This window comes from Carassius carassius, chromosome 33 (assembly GCF_963082965.1).
Source record: "Carassius carassius chromosome 33, fCarCar2.1, whole genome shotgun sequence".
NCBI lineage: Eukaryota > Metazoa > Chordata > Actinopteri > Cypriniformes > Cyprinidae > Carassius > Carassius carassius.
The window spans coordinates 5,574,001-5,593,782 of record NC_081787.1 but is presented as its reverse complement, the minus strand read 5'-3'; the positions used below and the strand labels follow the sequence as shown (position 1 = coordinate 5,593,782).

Sequence of the window (19,782 nt, the reverse complement as noted above, 5' to 3'; positions counted from 1 at the left end):
AGTGGGGGAAACCCCCCCCCCCCATTGTTTTTCCTAAAATAACAACTAGATAAAGTCAAGATAATTTTTTTTGTTGTAACTATGGCCTACAATAAGATGAAAACTCTAGACATTTTTCATAATTGGTTTATAATTTATGTCATTGTAACTAAAACTATGATAACTATTCTGGACACATTTAATTTTTGTTTCACAGAAAAAAAAGTCCTTATGGAGGTGTAAAAATAAAAATACTTCAGCATTTCTAAATCATAATTTTAAGTTTAATTCATTCTAATTCATTTGTAATTAATAGTGAGATGTACTAGCAATTTCTGATTTAATTTCTGAGAAGTTTAATACATTGCCTGCTACTATATTAGTGGTATATTTAGTTACCACACGAAAGTATCTGGACACTTAAAGGGATACTCCACCCCAAAATGAAAATTTTGTCAATAATCACTTACCCCCATGTTGTTCCAAACCCGTAAAAGCTTTGTTCATCTTTGGAACACAATTTAAGATATTTTGATGAAAACAGGGAGGCTTGTGACTTTCCCATAGACTGCCAAGTAAAATACACTGTCAAGGTCCCAAGAAGTATGAAAAGCAGAATAGTCGATCTGCCATCAGTGGTTCAACCGTAACGTTATGAAGCAACAAGAATACTTCTTGTACGCGATATCAAAAAGTCGCCGTAGTGGCATTTTGGAAAATATGAGTTGAACGCAGGCAGTGTATGCTCTTCAGTGCCAGCCACGACACAAGGATACCTTTTTTACATGTATTTACGTTTTGATTTGAAAGAAAACAGTGCATCCTTGTGGCACGGTTGACACAGCAGAGCATAAGCTGCCTGCGTTCAGCTCATATTGAGAAGAAAAAAAGGCATAACTTTGATTCTAACTTTTGCCACCGGCGCACCTGGTCACCTTTGCCACCTTTGCCACCTGGTCTTTCAAAAGAGGACACAACTAGAAATCAGTGGTTAAGTTGTATTTCCAACACTGTTCCAGAACAGTTCAACCCAAATATTCAGATGTGTTTTTTAACCATAAACTGCATAAACACATTTCATTACACCAAATACACAAAATAATGTTCTTTTTAGCTAAATCATATGACCCCTTTAACGCGCTTCAACAAAATAATCCGATCTCAGTATGCACAATGTGAACTCTGGAAGGTGAATATGAATTACTGATTTTTTTATTATGAAAATGTGTGTGAAATGTTTTGAATTGAAATACTGACAGCTTATATTAACAACAGTTAAAAATGCAAGCCTTGAAAATGCAAGGCGTAAAAATGCAAGCACTGTTAATACAATGGATTATTTTTTTCAGTTAGTGCAATTCAACATGCTTTTTTTTTTTCAAAGACATTTGTCATTATTTAGCTTGCATAGTATGTGCAAAAAAAAAAAAAAAATCGCCTGACATAACTGGTTTAACAGTAATGGCAAAAAAAAAAAAAGTTAGTTCGGAGAAAAGGTTGGTCAGATGTTTCATCCTCTAATGCAATGACATTCATATATTTTAAAGCGTGTTTTATGTGTCCACAACTGTTTTTTGGAGCCACTTTATGTGTAATGTAACTCTGTGACATCTACACACTAGGCTAGGTCAATTAATTATTATTATTTTTTATTTTTATTAAATGAAATCCAAGCCAATCCTTATGTGGCTGTGTAATTGAAATTGTTTACATTCCCGAGAGGAGATGTTTAAAAGAGCAACACATGCTGTGTTGATATGAAAATATGACGTTCTGTTATTGTGCTCTGTAAACAGTTTGTAATCTGCTCATCAGCAGCAAGGGCTCTGACTCAACACTCAGCCTCAACTTCATGATGGAGTAGTCTACTCCTCTCAGTCAGGCACAGGTGTCTGGCCAGCGGTTAGGAAAGAAAAGTCTAGACAGCGCAAAGGGTGATGACAGAGCAAAGGGAGTCACTGGTGGATGATTTTAGTTATCAAACCGCTAAGACTTATGAGAAAAGAGGATTAATCATAAAGGGTGTAAGGTTGGATCTGAAAGAGGTGGGGAGAGAGTTTGACCCCACAGTTTCTCAGTCAACCCTATGACCTCAGAGGGGTGTGGCATCCAGGCATCATCTTTCTTTCATTCACTCTCCTAACCCCACACTCATGCTTAAAAGAGACTCAGAGACAGGCACTGGCTTCCAGTCGTGGTTGGGTGAGTCATTCATCCAGGGTAGAAGTGAGATCTCTCGTCAGTAAAAAAGAGATTGAACTGAGGAAGCAAGTTCAACTTTTGAGAAAGAGGAGGCTGAAGAAAACAAGACAGATATGCCAAAGAACGTGGTGCTGGACGGGCCAGCCCCTTGGGGATTTCGGCTTTCAGGAGGCAAAGATTTTAACCAGCCGCTGACCATAACTCGGGTAAGTGAATGCCTTTGGCTAAAGTCTGCTGCTTCACACATTCCACTCAGAGATAAAGATGCTTTTGATGTGCTGGCTAACACTGCCGTGGGCATGAGACACCAGTGGGGTGGATCACAAAACAACATTCCCAGGACCTCACTTTAGACATAACTGAGGAGTACTGTGAGAAAAAAATATATTTTTAGAGCCACAAGTTCGAACTGACATTCATTTTTAGAAACATCTGTGGTTGTCAGGCAATCATTTCCCAATAGAGCCTTTCTATATTAGTTATAATTACCTAGTTTTTATCTTCATGCCATTGTGATTTACTCTAATATTGCAATTTAAGAAATTAATATTGTATTCACCAAGGATGCATTATATTTATCAAAAGTAAGTTCCAATTGTTTTATTCAAATAAATGCTGTTCTTTTGAACTTTGAGAATCGTGAAATAAATATACCGTATTATGTTTTCCATAGAAACATTAGGCATCACAACTGTTTTAAGTATTGATAATAAAATAAATATTTCTTGAGCATCAAATTAACATATAATGATTTCTGAAGAATCATGTGACACTGAAGACTGGAGTAATGATGCTGAAAATACAGATTTACCATCACAAGAATAAATAGCATTTTAAAATATACTGAAATAGACAACAGTAAACGGTTTCAAATTGGAATAATATTTCACAATATTACTGCTTTTACTGTATTTTTCAAATGTAGCCTTGGTGAGCAAACGAGACTGCTTTCAATAAACATCTTCAAGAAAAATCTCACCAACCCCAAACTTTTGAATAGTGTTTATAATTTGAATATTATTGAATTAATATTTAGATGTCTAACGCTGTAATTAATTAGCCAAACTGATAATATTATACTACCTCCCATTGCTTCATGGTGTTTGTGAATTTGAAAACACAGATTATTCACAGCTCATCTGAGTCATAAATGTGGTTATGTATTACGGCTGTACCTAAAAATTTATATTACGTGTCGTGAACTTTTAGGCATTTTCTCTTCCAGTTACTAACAAGTTCACAAAAAGTCAGGGACAGACACTCTCTCTCTCTCTCTCTCTCTCTCTCTCTCTCTCTCACAAACACACACACACACGCTTCGGAGAGGACACCTGTTGTCTGAATGAATCGCAAAGCTCTTAGTCCAACAATATATTAAACAGCTGATGAAGTCTGAACATTTGTGGTAAAAGAAGAGGTCAAAGGTTAACTGAGCACTGATGTGTGAGATGAACTTGACAATCTATTTAATTTAAGCAATTATTTCAGCACCATCTCAAACCTCATATCCTCTCATATTGTCTCATAAATGTCTAAAACTGACTAATACTTGTAGATGGTTGTGAAAGTGCCCCATTTCAAAGATAAAGTTATTTTGAACTGAATAAGAGGCATGCTAGATTTATGCTCAGCAACTAGAAAGTTTGTGCATTTTGGTGAAGGCTAAGAGGGTCCTAAGGCTCCACCTGACTAAAACTATGAATTTCCCTTATACAGTAACTGTAACTAATTCGGTATGTTAAGTACCTGCAATATTATTAGTTGAATGCCAGTTCTGACATTCTCCATAAATTGTGGAAAAAACACAGCAGAGAACAGACAGGTCGTCGTAAAAAGATACTTCCCATACTCACTGATTAGAGGCAGAAGAGCAGGTCTTACAAAATATGAATTGCCCTAACAGAAAAAAAAATAGGTGCTACCACATTACAGTGATTTACTGGTATCAGATGGTATAATAGTATTTTGATGATTGCCTTATTAATATACAATGATACTTCAAGATTCTTCCAAGAATACTGTGGTATTTACTAACTATTAACATGTCTAGAAAGTATATTTTTCTGCAGCAGCACTGGTTTTGGACACAGTATGGAAATTGGAACTTCCAGGTGTACAACGTAGACTTAAAGTCTCAGCTGAAAAGAATGATGTCATTCTTAAATTCAACCAATCAGGCTTATTTAACATTCCTAGCTAATGACTTCCTTGCAGAATCCAAGTAAAATGAGACTGGATGTGATTTCAAACTAAAACAATACAATCCACTCAAACATAAATGAAATGGATTAGAATTAGCATTTCTTATTTTGGTGTACCAGAACCTGAAAGCTACATACAGTGGGTAGAGAAAAGTTGAAGTTGCATTGAGTATATAGAGCTGGATAAAAAAAAATAAAAAAACTCAGGCTTTGTTGCAAAGCAACAAAGTGTGATTATTTTAAAAGGGGTGATTCTTTTCTATACCCACTGTATATCCTGTATATTTCATCTTTAAGCAGAGAAATACTGATCACTAATGCAGAATGTGTGTGGTTTCTTTGTAAAACCGCTGTCTGTAATCATACACTTATTGATGCCAGCAAGATGGCTCTTTTCTCATTCTATAAGCCCTGATGTTCTTATTCCAGTAACATTAGTCTCCATCGATGCGGGCATGCCAGCACAGATGGGGCTTTTTATGAGAAGCAAAATCAGACCATCTTAATTATACTGTTAAATTACAAATGTAAACGACTGTTATATATCTAAATCCAGTCAATGAGCAGACACCTTTAACAAATCATTCATTTCAGTTCAGACAGTTCTTGGGTTTAGTGCTTTGCTCAAGGGCATGATGGGGGTAGTTTATGGTTGAGTGTCAACCTTCAGCTTTATCCACTTCAACCAAAAAATGACAATTCTGTTATTTACTCAACATCATGTCAGGTTTCTTTTTTTGGTAGGGTTACTCACCCTTATGTTAGCAGAATATAACAGTTTAAATTTACTTACCTTATGTTGTTCCAAACCCATATGATTTTCTTTCCTGTATGGAACACAAAAGAAGATACTTTGTAAAAGTTCAAAAGGTTCAAAGCAGTGATGTCATGGAAAAACTATTTTTGGTTCCCCACAAAACCCTTCAGTTTACACTTCTTTTTTTCTGTTCCATTTTTTTTTGAGTCAAGAACTATTTAAGTATTCTAAAATAAAAAAGAAAAAAATAAACTTTTTCCAGAATGTTTTGTGCATTGAAATGTTTCATGGATGTTAAAGGTTCCCAATGGAACCGTAGATGGCAACAAAGAACCTTTATTTTTAAGAGCGCATAATAAAAGTCAATGAGATCTGATGATGTTTTGGAGCCAGTTGATTTTCAGTGTATGGACAAAACAGTTCAAACATGCTTCAGAATATCATGTTTTGTTTTGTTTGGGGGTTTTTTTTCACAGAGGAAAGAAAATCGTGCAGGTCTGGAACAACACAAGGACAAATAAATTTGAACTTTTAAGGGAACTATCCCTTGATTTATTCTGCCTGATGTTGCTCTGCTCATAATGTCTAATGTTCAGCGTGCCCTTACATGCTTCTCTTGTGGGTTTGTGTGTCACTTGGGGATTTTTTTCTGCACAGGTTATGCATAGCTTACAAAACCCCAATTGTTCTATTCATGTTTCTGTTTATACTGACAATCGGATACATATCACTCAATGGTTTCATATCAGTTCATAGCTCCTTTTGTTTCAATCTAGTAAACAGAGCGGCTTTGTTGGTGAGCCAAACACATCCCTCATTTGCTTAAATAGTGCCAAGGGAACAATCTCATTTTTATTGTGTCCATTCTGAGACATTTGGATGCTTATTTCTTTACAGTAACCCTCTATTTCTACAGACGCCCCATAATGGATGTCTACAGGGGAAATAAGGCCTTGTTTTCATTTGCTGAATTAAATACAGCCAGGCATCAGTGTCTCTTATATGAAGTCATATAAATGTATTTTGAGATGTATTCACTCTAGAAGATACAGGTGGACAAAAGTGATTTTGGTGTGTACACAAAGTGAGAAAGGCAGATGGAAATGAGATATTACAGTCTGTCTGTTATTTGACAGAAACAGAGATGCTAGCTTCGTAAGTCAATAAATGATACATTAGGAATAAAACATCACAAATGTTTCTTAAGTCGTTAGTATGTATTTGTAGCAATAGCCAAAAATAAAATAATTATTTTATGCCAAAAAATAAAGATTATGTTCCATGAAGATATTTTGTAAATGTCCTACTGTAAATATATCCAAACGTAATTTTTGATTATTAATATGCATTGCTAAGAACTTCATTTAGCCTTAAAGGCTTTTTTCCCTCAATATTTCCTTTTTTTTTTTGCACCCTCAGATTCCAGATATTCAAATAGTTGTATCTCGGCCAAATATTGTTCTATCCTAACAAATCATGCACCAATGGAAAGCTGATCTTAATTCAAAATCTTAATTTAGAAAAATTGACCCTTATGACTGGTTTTGTGGTCCAGGCTCACAAATGGTAATGACATTAAACACTGATGATAGAAAACTAAAACCCTCTGGTCTAAGATAACTGGCATGACTTGACCTGGTATAAATCTTCCTCTCTTGAGAGGTGGACTTAACTAGAAGAAGGTCAGCTGTTGGGATATACAGTAATAGAGCAGCTGAGTCAGAACACAGGTAGAACGAGGCCTGCACACAGGATGAGGTGATGAGATAAATGACTTGGGGGATGAAGAGAATACCCAAGAAAATGAGCCCAGCAGTGATGAGAGGAATAAGGGATGATGTCAGACTCCATTAATGAAAGAGAAGATGATGGAAAGAGAGGCCAGAGAAGCACCGGGCGGCAGGCTGAATGCCAGAGCAGTCAGATCAACAACCGCCAGACCTGACTCGGCTCCCCCGGAGGACGATACCCGGCCATGACTGACACATCCACAACGTGCTATTTTTAGTCCACTTCTAAACCACAGAGGGTCAACAGATTGTTTCTACCCCCGTCACCTTCTGTTTATGTCTAAACTGCTCCATAGCTTGCTGCACACTTGTAGTGACTTTGAAAGAAGGCTCCTAAGAATCTGATTCTTTTTTTTTTTTTTTTTTTTTTCAAATCTTTGCTAAATATATAAACAAACTGAAGCATATCTATTCACAACTTTTATCCAAAGTAACTCAGATCACAATTAGTCCTATTTTAGCCACGTTTGGCTTGATGGGCCTGCATACTAAACCACTCACATTTACACTGAATGTCATTGGCATATAAGGGCCATTCACATAGAATGCTTATTTTTGTTAAAAAAAACCAAGATGCTGGGCAATGGAATTAAAAACTTTTAACAAAGTGCTGTGGTTTTGGAAAGCAGCGCTCATGAGTGAGATTCTGAAAAAGACAGATATCTTTCTAATGCATATTCACATTGAAAAACAATGGAAAAGCAACACAGTAAAATTCAAAAATGCCTTCTATGAGAACAGCCTGTAAGCATTTTCACATATTTAAAACTAAAGTCTAAGAAAGGCTTTCTTTGTATTTATGGTGGCTTCTTATGGTTTTGAAATCGTTATACTTTTGAGAAAAGCTTCAATACTCTAAAAACACGTAGTAAAACCATCAAGATAAAAAAGAAATGAGAACACACACACACACAAAACATTATACTTACACCTTAAATACATAAGTACAATATTTTTTTTTAGGGAAAATTATTTTGTTATTTTATTATTTATTTATCCTTTGAATTAGATTTATATTTTCAGTTTTTATTTTACTGCGTTTTAGTAATTTTAATTGCTTTTGTCATTTCTATTTAATTTTAATTAATCTTTACTCGTTTAATTTGAATAATTTTACTACTTCAGCTTAAACTTGTTTCAGTTATTTCAAAGTTTATATTTTTCATTTTTTTTAAATATTAATATTTTATTTCAGCTTTATTTCAGTTATGTTTGTAGAAAACCATGCTTATTATAAAAGGTGTATTCAAGTCATCGTATTTGCATGGCCTTTATCAAGTCTGGTTCTTGTTTTTAGGTGACACCAGGCAGTAAGGCATCTCGGGTCAACCTGTGTCCAGGAGACATCATCCTGTCCATCCAGGGAGCACCCACTGAGAGTATGACTCACGCTGAGGCTCAGAACAAGATCAAAGCCTCCAACAATCAGCTTTTCCTCAAGATCGAGAGGTACCATGAGCTTTTCTCATTATAGGATAGTATTACAAACAGGATTAGGGGTCTTTCAACAACTTTATATCACATTCTCTCACCTCCTTTTAAAGTTGCAGCCAGAGGGAGGACTGTAAGAATTTGTCTTTACCCACCGCTATGAAAGTGTCCATCAGTACCCCCAGAGCCTTATTTACTACAACGATGAATGTGTCTTTCCTCTGTGATTAATACCCTCCCCATAAACCATCTGGCTTGTACATGCCAGTCTGTTGACATCACTATCTAGAAGTGGTCATGGCCCTGGTGCACAGTAATGACCCCCCTTAGTGCTCTTTTATTTTTTTTATGATTTCACAGGAGGCGATTACCTCGTGTCTAACTGTGTGCATTAAATGTGTTGCAGGCCAGAAACTAAATTGTGGTCACCTCTGGTTATAGAAGAAGGGAAAGTGAACCCATTCAAAATCAATTTGGAGTCAAAGAAGCAAGTAAGTGTAACGGAAGAGAACAACAAATGCACAGCTCTTTATTTTTTATCTGCTTATAATATGCAGCAAGAAAATGTATATTATAAAACAAAAAAAACAACAACAACACTAGAGTGCACAAGGCATGTTAAAGGGATACTTTCACCCAAAAATAAAAATCCTCTCATCATTTACTTAAAAGCGTAAAAGCAATAAGAGTCCATATTATGCAGATGGATAAGATGATGCTTTAAAAAGCACTCAAAAAAGTGGATCACTTCTGTGTTTGTTTTGAGAGCTTTTTAAAGCATTAGCCTATCCACTTGCACTATACTGACTCACAGACATGGATTCTTTTTCTAAAAAATGTTTGTTAATGATAAGAGAATTTTCATTTTTGGGTGGATTATCCCTTCATAAATTGTGCAAAGCTGCCAAGTTTTGTTTGATCTGTCCTTGTCCAACACAATACGTTTATAGGAAGAGTTCAATGGAAATTTGCTTAAGATACTGGATCCTCTGCAGTGAATGGGTGCCGTCAGAATGAGAGTTCAAACAGCTGATAAAAAAAAATACAAATTCACAATTAATCCACCTAACACCAGTGCCTTTTTGTAATAAAAATAAGAGAGACGTATATTTCTCTCCTGATTCAGTTTTTGTTTTTTCCCCACTGGAACCAATATTATGGAAAGAGGACTTAGCTTGAAAGAAATGGGTTGAAGTTAAAAAAGTTAATTGACTGGAGTCGTGTGGATTACGTTAGGATTATCCTCTGCGGAGGATCCATTGGTGAGCAAGTGTTGCAATAAAGAAAGTAAAGTAAAGAATGTTTCTTAATGTGACAGTTGGAAAAACAACAAGATAGTTTAGTTTTGAGTTACTGTAGTTTATGTTGCATCTTCAGGTAATAAAATGTCATATCTGTAGAATCTGGTATGCTAATGTGGTGTTTGTGTGGGGCTTTGAGTATGTAGTGTCTGTCCTACACACGCAGGAGTGTAAACCTATTGGCACAGGTCATAACAGAAGAGCACAGCCTTTTGTGGCTTCCGCCAGTCTGGATGACAAAACGCAGGTGGTGAGCTCCACCTACAACACTCCCATAGGACTCTACTCTCAAGATAACATCCAGGACGCCCTGAAAGGACAGATCCGGGGACTGGTGCATGAAAAGCCTGAGGGGTGAGTGCCAACATGGATCACCCCAACCATATGGACTATGAAACTTCTCTCTGCTTGCTGTCGACCGGCTGCCCACTTACCACTAACACACACTCTGATCCTCCAGAAGTCCTCACAAGTGTTCCAGCAGCCTAAGCATTTGGATAGAAAATTATGATAGAAAGAAGTAATGGCAATTGGGTTCTGTTAGAGATAAGAATGGGCAACCCCTTATCTTATACTTTTGTACTAGTATATTATAGCAGAACACATATTCACATTTGAACCTGCAGTGTTGGATCTTGGAGGACTTCTGCTCCTATTCATACTTCTGGCCTATTCATATCTTCATATCTTATGTCTTACAGGACATTGATTACTTCGAACACACGTTTAATGTCAAACCAAAGCTCTTCACATCTGCAAGCCAAAAGAGGTCATTAAACAAAAGCATCCTTACATGTAGTCAAATAAGGTCAATTTTTTTTTACATTCATGCATACAGCTTAAAACAAATTTGCTGATTATAAAGCAGCAGAACAGTATACTGAAGCTCTATGTACATCTCTAACTCCTCCTTCCATTATTTTCTGTCTTATTTATCCTTTTCTGTGTCCTCTGTGGCCCTTTTGATTTGATTGCTTTCTGGTTCGGTTCACCTGGCTATTATAAACTGACCTTACACAACTCCAGTGACAGCACATCCTAGACGCTGATCGGAAATGTACCTCAAATGTCTGGCACCCCATCGGCTGGGTCCAAGGCAGCTCCTTATGCACAGTATAACTCCCCCATTGCATTATACTCAGCAGACAATATCTCAGATACACTGCAGCAGGCTCAGATGTCAACTGTAGTCAGGCAGGCATTGCCCAGGTATCCAGAGCTTTGTTTCCATACAGCAAGCACAGCTGTATAAACCTGAAACCTGAAAAATACTTTGGGGGTAAAAAGGAAAATATTGCAAATGTGCACTTTTAAAAATAAAGGTCTTCAATGGCTTCGGTGGTTCCAGATACAGACATTCATGGAAACTTTCCATTGGACAGAAGGTTCTTTAGATTTTTAAAATGTTCTTCAAACTAAGAAAAAAGAGGATATTTTCAACGGTTCACTGAATGCTCTTTGCGAACCCAAAATAGTTATTTCAGCGGCATCACTATATCTAAAAAAAAGAAAAAAAAAAACATTTGGAACCTTTCTTTTCAAGACTGAAGGACTGGAAAATCACTGAAATCAAATTAATCAAATACAAGTAATGGAAACTTTTACATAGGGAATAGGTTTCTGGTCAATATGCTATGAAACCGAATTAAATACAATAAAAAAAGCTACAATGAAAGGCTATGGGGCAAGGCGCATATGTAATAACATTTAATGTAAAAAGGCGGGGGGGGGGGGGGGGGGGGGTAATAAATTAATGTTAAAATAAACAAATGCACACACTATTGACTTAGAATAGTAGTTAAAGTCAAATTATTTATTAAATTATTAAAACTATTAAGACAGTTCAAACAACTCAAACTGTAGTAATGGACAGCATGGAAATTATTATTTTTTTAATACCAATAATAATAATTTTAAAAAAGTGTTTACTTTTAGCCAGCATATAATATTTATAAAGTGTCTTCTTGAGCACTGTCAAACTTTTATATAAGACAACATTATGTTTTCTCTTAACGGACAAACATTCTGGGCTTCTGCCTTTATCTGTTTTCAGCCCTAAATCCCTGAAGTCTATTGAAGACTCTCATGTGTTCCGTATGCTCCAGGAGAACCAAGAGCAGCCACATGAACCACGTCAGTCTGGATCTTTCAAGGCCCTGCAAGACTATGTGGAGAGTGATGGTGAGCTGCCCCTTATCTGTTATTTGGGGCGATTCTGGCTTCATAAGACAGAAATTACAGCTTGCTGCACTGATACAGATGTCAGTTTAAAATTCAGCAAATTTTCTGGTGAACTACAAGTGCACTGGAAGAGTAATAGTTTTGCAGGCTCTATTTAACTTAAGCATTTCATATTGGCAAGGTGGATCTGAGACACTTTATTCCTTTGACAGGCACAAGGCCCATGGTGACTAGAAGTGTAAAAGCCCCAGTCACAAAAACCCAAGCCACCACATCCTCACTGCAGAAGCTGCCTCTCTGTGATAAATGTGGCACTGGCATTGTGTGAGTACAGCATTCAGCATGAGACCATACAGATTGTGTCTTCTTTGAGAATATAGTACCAGTTTTTATGAAAATTGTTCTATGCTGAATAGTTTTCATGCATTTTAACAACTTCATTAAATGAAAGTTTTTCTACAATTGGCTCACAGTGGACCGGTGGTGAAAGCTCGGGACAAGTACTGTCATCCAGCCTGTTTCGTGTGCTCAGACTGTGGCTTGAACTTGAAGCAGAAGGGCTACTTTTTCGTGGAGCGACAGATGTACTGTGAAGCCCATGCTCGAATGCGAATGACCCCACCTAAGGGATATGATCTAGTAACGGTATATCCTACTGCTTAGAGGGATGGACAGTCAAAATTAGACAACTTGTATTGTTTGCGTTTATTGCTTCTTGATATTCCATTATTAATTTCTTCATTTTAGTTTATAAAGGGAAATACAAGGCCAATTTAAAGTGTACACCTGGTATTAACACATTTTTAGTGATCGAATCATTACTACATTACTGTTTACACCTGTTTTTTAGCATGCATTAGGCATTGCTTCACTATGGTTCAGGATGGAATGATTTAAATGCAATGTGGTCACGTGTTTCTGACTACCCCTGTATGGTTCACTGATTCTCACATATTAGCCTTCAGTACAGAGCAAATCCTAAATTTAGACACAAACTAATCCCTTTAGGTTTCAGTTATTCTCAAAATATGAAAGAAGGGGAATTTTGTTTTTAATAGAATTTAAATATCCCATCATCTATGTATTGTACAACGTATTTGGTAATACACACAAATCGTCAACTGGCAGATCATCACAAAAAATGCAATGCAATCTGTTTCCCAGTACAATTATTTTTTTCTCTTTGTTTATATTATTTCTATGAATATTATTTGTGCCGTATTTTTTTAATTCTCATGTTTCTAAATGAAGCTAAAGTCATAGTTCAAACAAAATAGAAAACTCTGTTGTCATATGCTCAACTATCCCTTTAAGGTCACTTTTACACGCAGCAAGATTTTAACATAAGCAAAGGTTTTAACCATAATAAAAAAGAGAATGACATAAATGCTGTAAAAATTTGTGATCTTGGCCAACACCTTGCTGGTTAAACACAATATCAGAATCAGAAATCAGAATATGTATTTTTAATGCTTAATAACTAATAACTGGTTTTAACTTTAGTTTATTTATTTATTTATTTATTTATTTATTTTTTCTGGGGTAGTATTAAGTATAAGATCTCTTAAAAGAGTGTATCTTTATCAATTAAGATAATTATATAAATTCAATTTAAAAAAAATTGCAACTTTTTGATCTAAAAAAACAATATATAACATTCATTTATTCACCTGAAGACATCACCAGTTCTCAATATGCCATTACAGAGGGGATTCGATTATAGTTTGTGGAACTCACAGCCCTGTAAAATAAAGAAAGTCACATAACTGTGAACCTGCAGTGTCTTTGCCTGTGGAAAATATTCAGCAACTGATATTACTGATTATTGTGCAAACATTAAGCACTGTTTGGAGTGTAATATGAGTGTCTTGGTGCTAGTTCCTGGAGCCCAGCTTACTTTTTGACGTTGAGACTGATGATGATCTTGACAGGTGTGCTCTTTGGACCAGGGGAGTGGTGAAATATTTTGACTTCCTTATTTGTCATTGCTGATTTGGCCTTTTTGGTACCATGGGGTTCTGCAGAGTAGGTGGGGGAGCAATCAAATGTACCTGCATTCATGCCTCCAGTCTGCACAATAAAAAGAGAAGAAAAGATGGCACAAAATGTTCCAAGATGGAAACTTAATACAGTTCTTTCCATATGCACTTCTTGAACATTTTTACACGGTGTATGATCTCCTTTATGTACCTTTTTACTTGGCACACTTAAAGGATTGCTGTTAAAGCATTCAACTGGATGAAGGTTCAAATGAAATGCTCCATATTTTAGCATAGATTTGTTTGCCATGATCTCACGATGGTAAACAAGTTATCTCTCTCATTAGAGAAAGAGAACACAGTCATCTGCTTGCATAGAATTATACTGTCAGGTACTCAGAGGACGCCTTATCTTGATTAAAACAAGGACCTTGGAGTCTGATTAAAAATCTCATTTATGTCGACCTAAAAATACCTTTAGCATTTCCTTGGCTTTGTCATAGGGGTCTGAGGAATGGGACACCATCTTGGAGAGGGTGATGTCAGGATAGCTATTATTGTGCAAGGACAATTCAATACGTCTGACAACAAAACCACAGAAACTTGCACATCTGCTTACCTGTAACCACTTCCCTTCTTGGGGGGACTGGTGTAAAAGTTTTTTCCAGGTGATTTGTTTTGGTTTCCTTGGATTCTGTAGGGCACTTATTGCTTGAATGGGGCCTCCAAATGTCCCATAATAGCTTCCCACTTCACATCTACAAATCAGAGAAAACTATTAAGCAACTGTAGGGACAGTTTCAGGAACAATTGGAAAAACTGTAATCTGCATGGCAAACATCTAACTAGTTCTGTGACTAGCAGCCTCAATGGCTCACTCAAGCTATTATTCCTCTGGGTTTGTGTTTTTTTTTTTTTTTTTGCATTCGATGCTTTGCACTATTGCAACCTGGTGAAATCCTTGTTTTCAAAATCTTGTTTTCAGGTCAACAAACATCATTAAAAAGCACAAAGCATGTTTCTTTCTAAAAAAAAAATCTAGGTTCTGGGGTCTTTTTCATGTCTTCAGACTTTCATAGACCTTGACAACCAATGCCTACTGTACCTCTCACTAATGAAATATCCTTGATCAGGTGCAACTTTGTTCTCCTTGCACCAGTACACTAGTCAATAGTTTTTAAACACCTTATAAAGGAAAATTCTGTCATCATTTACTCAGCCTTATGTCGATCAAAGCTGTATGAATTTGTATCTAATGTTGAACAAAGATATTTTGAGGAATGTCTGTTTTTCCCCCCTCCATACAATGGAAGTCAATGGTTGATAAAACAACATTCCTCAAAATAATTTTTAATTATAATTATATATATATATATATATATATATATATATATATATATATATATATTTTTTTTTTTTTTTTTTAAAGGAGAAATTAATATTGGCTACAGTCATGTGTCACTCAAAGAAAGAAGGACTCATTTTTTATCTCTCTGTTACTGGAAAGAAAGGCTTTGTTCTTTCTGGCTTGTTGTATCCTATACTGTCTTTCTATATTTTGGCAGGGTCTGTGAGAGCCTCTCTCTCAAAGATCCTCTTAAACTGTGTGTCGAAGTATCCCGCCGGGAGTGCGCTCTTCTATTTAACTCCTCCTGATAGCATCTGTTTGTTCTTGTTTTACCTCAAAGGCCGATGTGGTTTCATAACATTTCAGTTCAAGACAAGTTACTGAAGCCAAGACTTGTGCCTTTATAGAAACAGTCATGAGAAATTTTAGTTGGTGTAAAGTGTGACTAGTAACAACAACTCTCCAAAAACTGGCGAAACTACGATTGATTGACTACAGTATGCTGCTAAAACCATTACTTTGGCCAAAAGTGTCATTGATAAATAAATAGAAATGATAAAGAATTTGAAAGCTGCCCCGTTTATCAGGAAATATCATGTTCATTTTCGATTTTTCTGTGGTGAAAATTATATTTTGGCGTAAGTTACCATGGTAGCCTATATATAGCCTTGTTTGCTGGTGTGCTTACAACAAACTCAGAACACTATACCAACCACTGCAGTCCATATTAAAGTTTAATGTTGGTTACACTTAATAAAAAGTGTATATTTTTCCCCTATTGATATGCATCCCAATTCTTTAAAGATGCCAATCCGCTCTATGTCAGATTTCCCTTCTGGAGGCATTTTCTATGCAGCACTTGTTGAAAAAAGCTGACGACCATCACGCTATACTTCCTTCAAACTCTAAATCCAGTATGCATTATATATTCTTGCACTAATACATTTAGCTCCATATACAAACCTTCAATTATGTAACGCCTTGTGTTAAACACTCAGTTATTTGAAATAACTCCACTGTTGTGGTGTTTGTGTAGGTTGTGAAGGTTGAGTCCAACAGGTCAGTTACTCAGTAAGCTAGACTGTCAGAGTCATTCTTTATTAGTGAAATAGCCAACGAAGCAATAGTTTCATATGATTTAACAGTATATTTTAACAAATATCAAAAATCTAAAAGGTGTGCATTATAGCTGGCACCTAGATGAACACTTTATAGTTGCTCTTATGATTGTAATGATTATATTCAAATATTATTGAGCTTTAAATTATGGCATATTTTGTGTATGAGCCCATTTACAGTATATTGCAAATAGCAATTGTACAGATTATTTGAGTTTATTACTATAAATATCAAAAATCTAAAAGATGTGCATTAGGCTATTGCTGACAACTGGATTAACACGTTACAGTTGGTTTTATTCTCTTCAAATGATATTGAAGTTAGAACCTTGTAAACCAGGGGTGCCCAACCCTGCTCCTGGCGATCAACTGTCCAGCAAAGTTTAGCTCCAATCCTAATCAAACACACCTGAAGCAACTAATTAAGGTCTTCAGGCTCACTTAAAAATTAAAGGCAGGTGTGTTTGATTAGGGTTGGAGCCAAACTTTGCAGAACAGTCGATCGCCTGTTGTAAACCAATGTCGTAACTTTGGAGACGATCTCTAAATTTGCGAATATCGAACTTCCAACGTCAAACAGGTAGAAACATTTACTGTACAACATCAAACATTTAACACATTATATACCTAAACCAAACGTTTAGAATAAATGCTATTTTTCTTCTCCTGTAGGCCTACACCAAAGCCTGTGACGCAAACTAAGAGGAAGTCTGGTTACCGCGGTGAAAAGTAAACCCTCCACACACTGCGGTAATAAATTACAACATTAAAAAATGTTTAGGAAAAATATTACAAAAGCCTATTTAAGGAAACCAAACTCATTTATACAGTATAGATTACATAAAATTCAAAATTTACATTTCTATATAATGAACATGAAAACTTTATAGGCTGCTATAAAAAATGTATAAAACCATTTAGATAGACTGCAAATGCAGTTTAAATGAACCGTCAAGAGAACTCCATCCTTTTCAAGTCATCCATAGTGATGGCAAAAACCTGCAATAAACGTAAAGCAGTTGTTATCATTACACTTTCGAGTCTAGATTAATAAGAACAATAAGGCAAAATTAACTTAACTGTATATATCTCACATTTTCGTGACAGGGGTCGCCATAGTCACAGATTGTTTGGAAAGATCTCTTTGAGCTCAGCTGGGTATACGTTAGTGTGTTTGTCACGTGTGCTACAGCCGATCCTGTTCAGCTGTCAACATTTGCATTAAGATCACCCATAATAAAGAAAAAAAAAGATAATAAAATACAAAGTGACGCTTACTAACTGAAGCCGGATTAAACGAAACTTTTCTTCGTTTTATCCGGTCTGTCATCTTCAGCCTGGAGGGCGCGTGGAGCAACGCCCCCACCCAGAGGGGCACACTATATAAACATCTGCTGTGAGTCATCATGACCACGAAACAATTTTCATGTTAGGGTGAATAATTGACGTTGAATGCACGAAGAATCGACTTAATTGAATTGAATTAATTCACACACGCGTATTATGTTATTCTAACACTATATCTAACCTTAGAGACAAAACAGAATAGGATATTACCCGAATAGCCTAATTGGCAGAGATCTGTGTAAGTGTCCATTAATTAGCACCATATCAATATTTCGCTTAGAAGTGTTGGTGCATGGTGAAAACTGATGCGCACGGCGGATTAAAAGAGGTAAAGCATCAAAAACATTGTAACTGATTCATCAGTTATTGAATCAGAACTGGTTCGGACCGAATCAATGTAATTTTTCATACATTCATACAAGGTAATTTAAAAAAAAAAAAAGTGACATGACATTCAGCCAAGTATGGTGACCCATACTCAGAATTTGTGCTCTGCATTTAACCCATCCGAAGTGCACACACACAGAGCAGTGAACACACACACACACTGTGAACACACACCCGGAGCAGTGGGCAGCCATTTATGCTGCGGCACCCGGGGAGCAGTTGGGGGTTCGATGCCTTGCTCAAGGGCACCTAAGTCATGGTATTGAAGGTGGAGAGAGAACTGTACTACACTCCCCCCCACCCACAATTCCTGCCGGCCCGGGACTCAAACTCACAACCTTGCGATTGGGAGTCCGACTCTCTAACCATTAGGCCGACTTCCCCCCACAATTTTGTTGTTTGAATTCACTTATTTTATGTAATTACATTGTTTGTATGGAATTACATTTAGTTCAATAATAATGAACGTAACATATATATTTATGTATAAAACTGACTAAAACTGTTAACAGTGATCTACTCTGATTGGATAGTGAGCTTTTGATGGACAGGTGCGCATATTGGAAAGCTTCTAGTGGTGATTAAATCTGGTGTCTACCGCAAAAATTATTTTTCACAGACAAAGTGAAAGAAATGTATTTTAAGCTCATACACAGGTTTACCTTGTAAATAAGTTTATACAAAGATTTAAATCTGACATTGATCTTACATGCTCTTTTTGTTCGAGTTCTGAAGAAACTGTACACTTATTTTGGTCATGTCACTACACTCAGAAACTTTGGGATGACATTGGTGTGTTTATCAAGTGTACAATTTTGCCAGGCTTCTCGGTACATATGAAAAACATTATATTTGGGAATTATGACTCTGACCCCACAAACGAAAATATCAGTTTTGTTATTAATTTTATTTTTTCCTAAACAAATTTCACATTCACAAATGCAAATTCTCCAACTGTAAACCGGTCTTCTCTGTTTTTCTAAAAGAAATGGAAAACTATTTGAATGTAATCTCAGTATCTACTTATAAGAAAACTATAAGGACTGTTAGAATTTGCTCCGCCTTTGATCATGTGTAATTTGTTTAGATTTTGGCCCTCTTTTCTTTAGTTCTATTTTATTCTTTATTGTTTTGTTTTTGGTGGTTGATATTATGTGATGTATGTTTATACTTTTGTATGTTTTTGTTCTCTGCATTACTAAAAGAAAAAAAAGCTCTCGCGGTGATTTGTATGCAATACGTCGTGCCTTGTAGCCTATTACTAAATATGTAAATAATATTTGTCCTTCGATCATCTCAGTCTGTAAAGATGAGCTTTCAGGAGACACGGAGCGGTATTCCTCCATTTGTCATTCAAGGCAGCTTAAAGTAAGCTTGTGTTACTGAAGTAACCAATAACGCCGATACAAGTTTTTCATGTTAGCTACAGTGCAACAGTTGTTGCGGGTAATTATTGTCATTCAGTAACACAAGCTTACTTCAAGCTGCCTTGAAGGACAAGATTATGGCAAGCCGAATTGACTTTTATTCATTCGCAGGATATGTATTCTTGATATCAACAATTCAATTTCCACTAGTAACAATTATAATTTTTGATATCAACAATTCAATTTCCACTAGTAACAATGTTAATTCTTGATATCAACAATTACATTTCCACTAGTAACAATGTTAATTCTTGATATCAGGAATTATATTTCAACTAGTAACAATGTTAATTCTTGATATCAATTATTTTTAACCTGGGAATGCCAATAGGCA

At 36.0% G+C, this 19,782-nt stretch overlaps 1 protein-coding gene and 1 pseudogene across 1 annotated transcript; one reads left to right on the top strand and one right to left on the bottom strand.

Annotated features, from left to right (window-relative positions):
- The first annotated feature begins 1,930 nt into the window (after positions 1-1,930).
- On the top strand, positions 1,931-12,781 carry LOC132114201 (PDZ and LIM domain protein 3-like). The gene is made up of 7 exons (XM_059522314.1): positions 1,931-2,387; positions 8,227-8,378; positions 8,767-8,851; positions 9,828-10,015; positions 11,715-11,842; positions 12,055-12,166; positions 12,316-12,781. Exons 1-7 carry the CDS (start codon positions 2,295-2,297, stop codon positions 12,503-12,505), a joined length of 948 nt encoding a protein of 315 aa, XP_059378297.1. The 5' UTR covers positions 1,931-2,294; the 3' UTR covers positions 12,506-12,781.
- A 639-nt stretch (positions 12,782-13,420) lies between these two features.
- Positions 13,421-16,052, bottom strand: LOC132114111 (UPF0602 protein C4orf47 homolog; annotated as a pseudogene).
- Between the last annotated feature and the right edge of the window lie 3,730 nt (positions 16,053-19,782).

Coding starts and splice junctions, on each gene's coding strand:
- LOC132114201 (XM_059522314.1), top strand. CDS start 2,295: ATGCCAAAGAACGTGGTGCTGGACGGGCCAGCCCCTTGGGGATTTCGG. Junction 8,379..8,766: donor CTTTTCCTCAAGATCGAGAG/GTACCATGAGCT, acceptor AATGTGTTGCAG/GCCAGAAACTAAATTGTGGT. Junction 11,843..12,054: donor AGACTATGTGGAGAGTGATG/GTGAGCTGCCCC, acceptor TTCCTTTGACAG/GCACAAGGCCCATGGTGACT.